The 11,195-nt window shown below is 48.0% G+C and overlaps 1 protein-coding gene across 11 annotated transcripts in view; it reads right to left on the bottom strand.

Annotated features, from left to right (window-relative positions):
- Positions 1-4,986: 4,986 nt before the first annotated feature.
- NCOA1 (nuclear receptor coactivator 1) overlaps positions 4,987-11,195 on the bottom strand; it is a 216,641-nt gene continuing 210,432 nt past the window's right edge. For 6 of the 11 annotated variants that reach the window (XM_055122558.1, XM_055122564.1, XM_055122561.1 and 3 more), the window contains exon 23: positions 4,987-7,348. In XM_055122558.1, the coding sequence (XP_054978533.1) occupies positions 7,178-7,348 (171 nt within the window). In that variant the 3' untranslated portion in view covers positions 4,987-7,177. Of the gene's footprint in view, positions 7,349-7,433; positions 7,491-11,195 lie in introns of all 11 variants that reach the window. The other 5 variants (XM_055122566.1, XM_055122568.1, XM_055122563.1 and 2 more) reach the window with 3 other exon arrangements.

Below are 11,195 nucleotides of genomic sequence, written 5' to 3'. Positions count from 1 at the left end.
CAGTGAGGAGCTGGGTTAGAAAGGAGGGGCCGGCTCAGGGCGGCAAAGGAGGCCTTGCTGGGACTTGGGGAGGAATGGGCAGAAGCTGTGGAGACGCAGCACCCGGATGATGGCCCTGTGCATCCAGGGACAGGCGCACTGGCCCGTAGGTTGGATTCAGAAGTCTGGGGTTGCAAGGCAGGGGGACTGTTTGTCCGGCCACTGCAAACTCAGGCCTGCATCTGCCGGGCGGAATGGCTTTCTCAGTAGGCCACTCACTGGCCAGGGCGAGCACTGGGGGCTGGAGCACCACTGCCCTCACCTCAATTACGAATGATCAGTCATCAGGATCTTAGACTGGGTGGCCATCTACTCTAACGCGTCACAGGATCTCAAAGGTCTAGTGACGTAGTTTAAGTCACAGGGCTGCACAAACCAGAAATATCCGCACGCGAGCATTTGCCTTACTAGGCAAATTGTCTAGCCAGTAGAAATTAATATCACTTTGTGTTTTTGTTTTTGTTTTTATTCTGGCCGCACCAGCTGAGGTTTAGGGCCACTCTTGGCTTGGTAGCTGGGGGGTCATTCAGGCCCTTTCCCATCTATCTGCCGACATCAGGACCATACTTGGTACTCAGGGGACCAGGATCATACTTGATGCTTAGGGGACCATGTGGTGCCAGGATCTAATTGAGGCTTCCTGTGGCAAAACCTGTATTCCGGCACCCTGGGCCCCTCCGCCCTCCAAATGTCTCCTAACTGCGGTGGAATCTCCATCACTAGGGACAGGGCAGCGTCAGGCCCGTGTCCCCGCATTTCCCACACTGCCTGTCAGTACCAATGGCGAGAGCAGAGGACTCTCAAACCCTTGGTCTCAGGCTTTTCCATTCTGTACCCAGGACGTCTGGATGTTGCAGTGGGAGAACCTGATGGAAGTTTTTCCTTTGACCTTTTCCTTCTTATCCGACACCCTGGCCTTAGTCTTGCTCTGGATACTGGCAGGGACTGTTCGCTTTTGCTGGCTGCATGAACAATGACACCGGGCAACTCCTGCAAAGAGAAAGGCTGTCCTCAGGAGGTGCGAGAGCCAGAGGAAGGGCTCAAAGGATGGCACAGAGGCTAAGGCACTTACCTTGCAGGTGGCTGACCCCAATTCCATCCCTGGTACCGTAGTTTGATCTCCTAAGCACTGACAGGAGTAAGCCTCGAGTACTGATGGGTATGTTCCCAAAAGAGCCAGAGAAAAGTACTTCCATCACCCGACTCAAGAAATCCAATTTCTTAGTTGAAATTGTAGGCTACTTCCGGTCCTTTTTTATCTGTCCAACAAGAACCTGCACTTCCTCAAATCCCTTTAAGCAGAGGGGGTGATGCCGCGTCCAGGATGCCCTCCCACATTGCCTGTGGAGGAATGCCTGTCCCCAAACTGTAGTGTGTCTGCCTGCCCGCTGACCTTATGTCAAAACTCACCTCAGGCTAAGCTCCAAGGCCAGGATCTACTGCACCCAAGGGCCGGAGCGTGCAGTTACGAGTTCCGGTCTCCAGTGTGAGCACATGTGTTTGGCGTGATCTTGGCAGCTCAGCCGTAATCCCCAATGCTACAAGCAAGTTCCAGCTAGGTGTGTGTGAGCATCACAACTACTGGGGGTGGGGGACCCCCAGTGAAAACCATTAAAAAGAAGTGAGGCCCCTTGGCCAGGAAATGACTCTGGCAAACACGTGGGTGATACCGCGGTGACTCCTGGTGAGCACCATGAAGAGGGCAGCCCTCAGAGAGCACAGTGGCTGAGTGTGTGCACTGCACAACCTCTGCAGCCCCCAGCTGAGTGCCACAGACGCTGAACCCTGGTCACCATGGCAACAGCAGCAGCGGCAGCACCAATTTCATTGTTTTCAATTTCACTGGAAAAGGGAGAAAATAGTGAACTCAGGATTTGCAATTTGAAGACCTGGATTCCAAGTCTCATCTCACTGGCATGTGTCATAGCTTTTGTTTTTATTTCTAATTATTGCAAAGGACTGTAGAAGATAAAATAGGGGTTTATCCTAAAAACAAAAATAACAAACACAAAAATCTAAAAGTCACATTAAAACGTCCAGGAAGTAGGGCGCTAGTTCAAAGGGCTGAAGTGCAGGTTTCGAATGCAGGCCTGGCCTGGGTTTGCTCCTCAGTGCACCTGGCGAGCTCGGCTGGGAATGACTCCCAAAGGCCAAGGCCAGGCCCCTGCGCGCAGCTGGATGTGGCCCGGAAAACAAATCAACCCCCGCCTCCCCCCCAGCCCCCAAGTTTGTTCCCGTGCAAATGTATTTCCCCAAGTGTTTTGTTTGTTTTTTTTCTTTTTGGGTCACACCCAGAGATGCTCAGGAATCACCCTGGCAGTGCTCAGGGGACCACATGGAATGCTGGGAATCGAACCGAGTCGGCGGCGTGCAGGGCAAATGCCGTACCTGCTGTGCTTTCGCTCCAGCCCCTCCCGAGTGTTTTTTAATCAGCAGTTGTCACCAGTTTCGTCCAATTGTGTGGAAGCTAGAGAAGCCTCGGGACTGGAGGAGACTGCAGGCTGGGCGCGTACCTGGCAGGCCGCTGGTCCACTTTAACCTCCAGAGGCAGAGGCGAGCCCCAGAGGGAGGGGTGGTCCCTGAGCAGAGAGCCAGGAGTAATCCCTGAGCACAGCTGCTTGTCCCCTTGCAACACCCCCATGCCCCCCCACCAAAAAAAAAAAAGGTATCCCTTCTGGCAACACAGGGTGAGTTATGTAAAAAATCTCAGTTACTGACTGGCACAATTTCCAAATCCTGGTCCAAACCCTGGTCCTAGGGTGGGTGTATCAAAGGCTCTAAATCAGGGTCTTGAATTGCTGGTCCAAAGACCGATGCAAATGTGCGGGTGAGCAAGGTGGAGGCAACGTTGCCGTGGTGAGAAACGCGGAGAAACTGTGGCCCAGTATGCGGGACGGACAAGTGCTGGTCCGCAGGGGTGAAAACGCTGAGGAAAGCGGGTCAGATTAGCTTCCCAGCCCACCAGTTCACCCACTTCTACTAACATGTTTGTGAGAACTCAGCAACGCTGGTGAATCACTAAAATCACCAGCCATGGGGACCCGGCCCTGACTCCAGCCCTCCACCCACGGCGGTCCACGGGATTCTCCTCCCGTCTCACTGCGCAGGCCGCTCCTTCCTCAAAGAGATCTTGGGTCTCCAGAGCCTCAGAGAGCAACGCACACCCCTCCTTTGGCACTTGAGCCTAGCGGGACCCTGCACGCGCTCCTGCCCGAACCTAAGCTCTAGGAGGGCAGGGAGATGGCGCCCTGGGCCCTCCCACACCCCAGCGCCTGGGAGAAAGACAGCGAAATGCGCTGAATGAATGACTAAGACCAGGGCTGTGTGTTAACTATGAGCTCTTGGGGCAACGAGAATGAAATATCTACAGGAAGCTCATTTAGCCCTGGCAGAAAAGGGGCTGGAAGGAGGAATGCTTCCTTTGTGTTTTCTCCAATAAAAATAATTTATGGGTTTAATTAAAACCATCAAAACCGTCTTCAGAGGTATAAGACCACACTGGCTCTGAGTTCCTCACTGGGTTCTAGTGAGGCTGCTCTTCTGGGGAGGGCTGAAATGCCCACATGCTGATGGGCACAACTTCCTTTGCCACCAGACAACTGGCCTTGCTTTCTCTTTCACTGCAGTACTCAGGAGAGAGTCTGGAGGTAGGGACGTAATTTAGGTCAAACTATAAAGATGATGAAGTTCCTATCAGATTCCCCCCCACTGGGTTTCTATCCATTTTCAAATGGCCGTCCACTCCCCTTCCTTAGGGTGAATTGAAATCAACACGCAGCCTCATCTAAGACAAGTATAATTTCCACCCTAACATTATAATTTCCAACATTAGAAAAAACCCACCCACCCTCTGCTGGCCCTAAGTATGGCTTCAGATAACTACCAAGTCTGAGTGTATAAACGTATTTCAGTAGGACTTGGGGGGGAGGGTTGTGGGGTGGGGGTGCGGAGAGTAGAAAGCCCCTCTACCCTGTAGTATGATGTTCGCTTGCTCTCTTACTCTGGAACGACTTGGCTAAGTGTTGGTGGATTTGGGATTCCTTACATACAAGGAAGAAACAGGACCTAAATCTGATTACAGGATTTCCAAACTGAAGAAACTTCCATGAAGATTCAACCTATGATGAATCTATGCAATAATAAATGTTAGTATATAAATACCAGGGGACTGGAGCGATAGCACAGCGGGTAGGGCATTAGCCTTGCATGCTGCTGACCTGGGTTCAATTACTCCGTCCCTCTCGGAGAGCCCAACAAGCCACTGAGAGTATCGCGCCCGCACGGCAGAACCTGGCAAGCTCCCCGTGGCGTATTCAATATGCCAAAAATAGTAACAAGTCTCACAATGGAGACGTTACTGGTGCCTGCTCGAGCAAATCGATGAACAATGGGAAGACAGTGCTTTATAAATACCAGTGACAGAGTGAGAATATATCTTAGGGGTATGTAGTGCTTCCTGGGGCAGGAAACAAGAGCAGGCAAGAGATCATTAGATAAACGGTCCAAGTTACGAGTTTGCTCAGGACCCCCTTTCATGAACTTCACTTAGACCTCAAATGCCATCGTGTTGCTTGTGGAAGAGTAATGCAGCACTAGGTTCTCGACCTTCTTCCGACTGTGGTCCCTTCTGACCGTCTTTCCTGTGGCCCCTCTCTCCTACTGCTTGGATCCCTAGTCTCATGCCTTGAACCCCCATTTACAAGGCTTTTGCACTGGGGGCCTAACTGGGCCTCTATGGCCCCTGGTGCAGAAACAGGCTGCGGAAGAGGACCTCAGGCTTCAGGGATCCTCTCTGTGACTAGCCTTCAATTACGCCTTAGTCATTATGGGCTAGGGTAATATCTGCAGATTTCATTTCTTCACTGTAAATAAAGAGACAACCCATGAGGTTGTTAACAAATTCTATTCAGTAGCTGGAAAAGTGAATTTCCTGTAGATTGACAGGAATTACATAGAAGCAAGCAATTTTATTTTCCTCAAATGTAGCAATAATTTTAATCTGTACATACATAAAACAAACAGTGCAATTATAAAACCTTGAAGGTGACATGCATACTTTTAAGGTGCAGTTGGGATGGGGGGGGGATGTTAGCATCTCTGATTTTCCTTACCACTTTTTCCCTTTTTTTTTTTTCTAGTTCCTTCTGCAAAAGCAGTGAGTCAGGAAACTTCATCTGGAATGCTGAAGTTAAAAGTGGACTTCCTGAAGTCTGCACAACCAAATCACAAACAAAGCAGAAATGACCTCCTAGAGCAGTTTGGCAGGGACTAGAGTAATATGGCCGGGCTTTCAAGCGGGGAATGAATGAAACCAGGGATGCACTTTCTGAAAACTAAAAGAGATAATGTTTGTAACTGAGTGTCCTGTTTTTTTTGTTTCATAGTTGCCACCCACACAAGCCCTTCCACCCATCTTTATATTCGGAGTAGTTTCTGAATAGATGCTGTCCAAAGGAGACATCTGCAGCTCCATGATTATTGGGGGGCAGGGGTACTCTGAGATTCAGAACAGAGGACCTGGGGAAATGGCTTCTTCCTTGATGTCGGAGTCCGTGTTCCTCTTTCATCGTGAGTTCAGTTCTTATGGCCTGTCTCTGCCCCAGAGGCAGAGGGAGCTGGTGCACAATGCCAGATGTTGTCATCGGTCACCGGTCCGGGGTGCGGGTAAAGGCAAAAGATGGGGGCTACCTTTGCTTCATCCATAATACCTTAGCTTTCCTGGTATTATAGTTTTCCTGGCCTTGGAGCAGAACTTCCCGAACTAGAAAGGCCATTCGCTGGGTCCGCGACTCAGAGGCCAGGATGCGACCAGAGGTGGCAAAACAACAGAGACCAAGGCAAAATGTGGTACCAATGTGCCTCAGGGCAGGAAGGAGAAATTTGTTTTTGCACTGATGAAAACTCAAATTCCCAAAAGTCAATGAAAACAGCTGATTTTCTTGGAGCACTACTTTTCTCTGGTTCTGAGCAGCCCTCGCGCTGCTGTGAGCCCGGGGACCGAGTGGAGCTGCTCCGGGCAGTGGCCTCAGCCCACCACGAGCAGCCCTTTCCGGCAGTGGCATCTGGATCTGACCCAAGAGTAAATTGGTAACATGGCATCACAGTTATTAAAATAATGAAGCAGTAATAGCCAAATGTAACTGCAATTCAATCAATGCTAGAGTTCACACACATACTTAGAAAAATCAAGAGTATGATCATAAACCCAGAAAATTAAACAGAAGGAAATCAACTACAAGAAATCAAATATATTTACAGTGAGATTAAAGGGGAAAATAAGCTACTTGGATCATAAATTTAATTTTATTTTAAATAACTTTAGCTACCTCAGCCATTAATACAATAAAAGCAGAAAGAACAGGCTGTCTGTTTTTTTTCCTTCCAGATTTAATCAGAAAATTGTATCTACAATAATTGACAAAACTTGCTTTTAGTCCTTTACCCATCACATCAACATTATTGCATTTTCCCCCAAACTGCATCTTTTTGGATTCCTCTGTGAAGATACTCATTTTGTCCCCGTTCCTGGAGGCATCTTGGCTTAAGTCCATCTTTAAAAAAAAAAGGAGGAGGGGTACATATATGGAGGCAAAATATTGTCTTGGAGCCAACCGATGCGGAGTTGCTAGAAGAAGCTGATTGTACACAAGCTGCCCGAGGGGCGGGGAGGGCTGTGGGTCCGGGGCGGCCGGGGCGGCCTGGTGGAGGAGGCAGGCGGAGGCCACCGGCCCCTTTCCTTGGCGTCCGACTGACCAGAGGAGGCGGAGCTTCATCTTCCCCTTAGAACTGGTCCTTTGGGGTCTCCTCCCCAAGCCTTCATCCAGATAAGAAGCCAATGACTGATTACAAAAATAAGAATAATTAAATTTGGCTCAAGAAATAGATTGTCCAACGGTTCTGCCTTGTTATTTTTGTCAATATCCAAGGCCTTTTACAAATAAAGAAACAAAAAACACCTCTCAATCTCCCAACAAAAGTGAACTTTTTTTCTCTTCTTTTTTTTTTTTTTTTTTGCTCCAAATGCTACGACCTGAAGAATGGCTGCAGATTGAGATATCAAAAATCTCAGAAAAATATATAATATATTTGTATATCTCTGTATGTCTATTATTTAAATTTCACATTCCTTTAAAAGTGGTTATTCAGTCAGTAGCTGCTGAAGGAGGCTCTTCTGCTGGGCCTGGGGGGCCGGGGGTCCTGGCGTGGGCTTTTGAGTTCCCAGTGGACCAGGCTGGTTCAGGTAAGGGTCCCCGCCTACCAGATTCACTGTACACTGGACGTCGGCAAACACCTGAACCTGTTGCACCTGCTGGGACACAAACGAAAGATGTGTTTAGACAGAAGGGCCTGCCCCCCCGGCTTATGAGTGGGTTCTACGTGAAGTGGGAACTCACTAGAGCATTCCTCTAGTCTGTAGTCACCACAGAGAAGAACTCTTCTGTCTTCTTGTCCTACAAAAAGAAAATCGCTGCACTCATTTTGCTCAGGGTTCTGGAAAGTTCACACTTTAAAATTAAAATCAAAAGTGGAATGGTCATCAGGCCTCCCACGGGGCTGCCGTCAAGACTGAGAGTGGGCATCACGGCTAACATCGCAAAGAGCGGGCAAGGCCCTGCGGCCGCGCTGGGGAGCCGGTGGCGGGTTTAAAAACTGTTATTTGGAAGAGTGGCTTAGAAGCGGTCTAGGAAATACTTTAGTGGGATTAAAAAAAAAATCTTTCTGTTAGCACATTAAGGGCTCGAACCCAGTTTTAGCACCATAAAACCACAACTCGGTATCAGAACATCGGCATTACTGAAGCTCATGTCCAGGCGTGGCTTCTAGAGACTATTTCATAGCTCCTGTACATGTTGCCTTTAAAATCACAGCGAAATATTAGTACCACAATTTTATACTTAACTTCTTTTTCCTGTTAGACAACCCGCTTAAACAAATGAGCTAAAAGTAACAGTAAACTATTAGCTGAAAACAGTGTGAATTTTCTTTCCCTTTATCTACTGTCAGTAATAACACGTGTATTTCTTACAACTGTCTGACTGCATCGTTTAGCACTTTCTATTGGAAAAACAAAGTCAGAAGTTAGTTTTACCAAACAGCCTTATTAAAAAGGTCATCTGTAGAACTGATTAGGGCCAACACTTCACTGGTGAATGTTCCAGACAAGAAGGGAGGCCCCCCACGACATGCAAGTGCCTCTGGGAGCAGCTCAGGCCTTTGGCTAAACTGTTCCTCATGTTGAAAAGGTTCATGGACTATTCCAGGTACGTGATGCTTTTCTTTTCTTTCCTTTTGTCATTCATCACTAATTGATTCATGCCACTTACACTCATCTTTTATTAAAACCCTCCTAATTGAATAGATGTTATTTTCCATCAACCTTCCTGGGCTACTTGTCAACCATTCCCACTATCCATCCTGAGTGGACAGCGTCCTGAATCCATCTACAGCTCACCCTGCTTTCTCGAAGATCAGGTGAACGAGCGAGTGCAGCTTTGCTAAGGCCTTAAGTCGGCATCACTTCCCCCTACCTTGTTTCTCTCCACTTCCTCCTCCTTCCCAGGGTTTTAATTTTTTCTCCTTCCCTGCATCTCCTTCCTCTGGCTTTCTTCTTCTGGACTCTTCCTTGTGTATCTAAAACACACCCCCTCTCGGGGCCGGAGAGGTGGCACAGCGGGTAGGGTGCTTCCCTGGCATGCTTGTGGGCGAGCCGGTGAGGCCCCCAAACAAAACAAAAACCCCAGAACACATCTGCGCTGTCTCTACCCATTCTCCAGTGGCCTCTGGGCTCCCAGTAACTCACGCGCACCCTCTCTCCTCTCTCCCAGCCCAGTGATCCCCCTTCCAGCCCTCTTCCTGCTTCTCATCCTCCAAGTTCTTCCTCAGCCTCATCTCATCCAAATGAAACTCGCCTCTCGCCCTGCCCTGTCATCATCCTGTTCTTCCCCCTACTTTCCCATATGTCCATCTCTGTGATTCTGCTGAACTCACTCCCACCTTCTGTGGGGCAAATACAAAATACACTGGAAGTGAAGAGAGATTTCAGAATGGGTTACAACATAATGATTGTGTCACTGAAGCAATATATGGTTTTTTTTTGTCACACCCAACAGTGCTCAGGGCTTATTCCTGGTGGTGATGGGCCTGGCTGACCATCTGCAAGGCAAGTGCCCTACCCTACATTACTGCCTGCCCCCAAAGTGTAATTTTCTTATCATTTTAGGGGTTGGGGCACTACTGGCGGTGCTAGGGGACCATGTGATGCTAGAGATTGAACGCAGGGCTCCTGTATACCAAGTCTGGGCCCACTCCTTTGAGCCATCTCCCTGGTTCCAAGCTACAGTGTCTTCAGACACTGAATAATATAAAACAATATGAAATTTTAAGTTTCAACACATGATGTTCTGGGGCAGAGCAGAAAGTGTTTTCTGTCCCCCAAAACTTAAACACATTGTCAATGAGACTGAGGATGAGGCTCAGCGGTAGAGCACAGGCCTGAATGCATTTCGCCCTGCATTTGATCCCTGGCATCCACAAAAGAGCAACTTTGTCACTGGCATGATAAAACTAAAGAAAGCATTTTGGGCTCACTCTTCCAGCCCGGGTTCTCCCTCGAGCGCGTGTCTCTGTTTCTTTGCTGCTTATTTCCACTCTAGAGAAGCTGTGTTCTCTCCTGAACATACATTTCAATTTCCCCTCTTTCACTCCTCTCATACTTTTTTTTTGTTTCTCTCTCTCTCCCCATCGCTCCCTCTCTTTCTTTTCCCGCCTTCTCTCTTTTTCTTTTTTACATTTTTTTATAGTGTTTACTTCAAATCAAGTTTTCTGGGTTTTTTGTTGTTTGTTTTGTTGTTGTTGTTTTTTTAATTGAACCATCATGAGAACAGTTACAAAGCTTTCAGGTTTAAGTCTCAGTCATACAATGATCAAACACCCATCCTTTCACCAGTGCACATGTTCCACTACCAAGAACCCCAGTATACCCCCATCCCACCCCCCACCCTGCCTGTGTGGCAGATGATTTTCACTTTGCTCTCTCTTTACTTTGATTACATTCAATTTTTGACAGAAAACCCAGAATTATTATTTGGAATTTCCCCCCAACAATCAGACCTGCCGAAAAGGCATCATTAGATAATTTGTTTTCTATTGCTGATAATAAAGAGCATATGATGTTGCACGGCCGCAACAGTGGTTTTGGAATTCTGGTATTTTAGTAATTAAGTCCAGAGGTATTTCTGCCAGCAGCCGCTGCGTTCCGAGATTGGTTTGTGTGCCTCTGGGATCATGGCTGTTCAGGAGTGGAGGAGCCATTCGGAGTCTCGTCTGGGGTGGGAGCAGGGCCAGTTCCACCCTGCCATTGTGAGATTTCCTGTGTGCCCCATCACCCTCTTGCACTTTTAAAAGTAAGTTTTGTTTGACAAAAACTACCTTGATTATCATATCACTTTCTCTCTCTCTCTCTCTCTCTCTCTCTCTCTCTCTCTCTCTCTCTCTCTCTCTCTCTCTCTCTCTCTCTCTCACACACACACACACACACACACACACACACACATACACACACACACACACGCAAAGAAAGTTTTTTTGTGTGTGGTGACAGAGGCTAAACCCAGGCTCACATTAACAAGACATGCCACGGAAACAGTGGACCACACCCCCAGCCCTAAAGAATGCTTTTTAAATAAAGCTGATTTTGAAATTAGAACCAAAATTGTTAAATCAAATCTAAAATGTAAACATTTAGTCACTTGCTGCCACCTAAGAACGAATGGGAGTGCTTTAACTGGTTCATACAAATGAGCTGGTGGGAGGGGAGGTTTGGAAGGAGAGGAGTCAGGGTCCTTGGGGGAGGGAGGTGGGTACACGGTGATGGGTACGGTGTAGGAATTATATGCATGAGAAACCATCATAGCGAGAAGTACTGTATATGACATAATCTCAATCAATACCATTTTTCTTTAAATGAGGTTCCTGAGGACTGGAGCAATAGTACAGCAGTTAATGCACTTGCCTTGCATGTGGCCATCCCGGGTCTGATCCCCAGCACCCCAACAGTCCCCATGAGCTCTCCAGGAGCGATCCCTGAGCTCAGGACAAAGAGCATGCTCAGAGCAATGCTGGGTGTGGCCCCCTCCCCTCAAATAAAAAAAGGAGGT

The sequence above is a fragment of the Sorex araneus genome, chromosome X, assembly GCF_027595985.1.
Source record: "Sorex araneus isolate mSorAra2 chromosome X, mSorAra2.pri, whole genome shotgun sequence".
In the NCBI taxonomy this organism is placed as follows: Eukaryota; Metazoa; Chordata; class Mammalia; order Eulipotyphla; family Soricidae; genus Sorex; species Sorex araneus.
The sequence above is the reverse complement of the archived record's forward strand: the minus strand, read 5'-3'. Positions and strand labels throughout refer to the sequence as shown.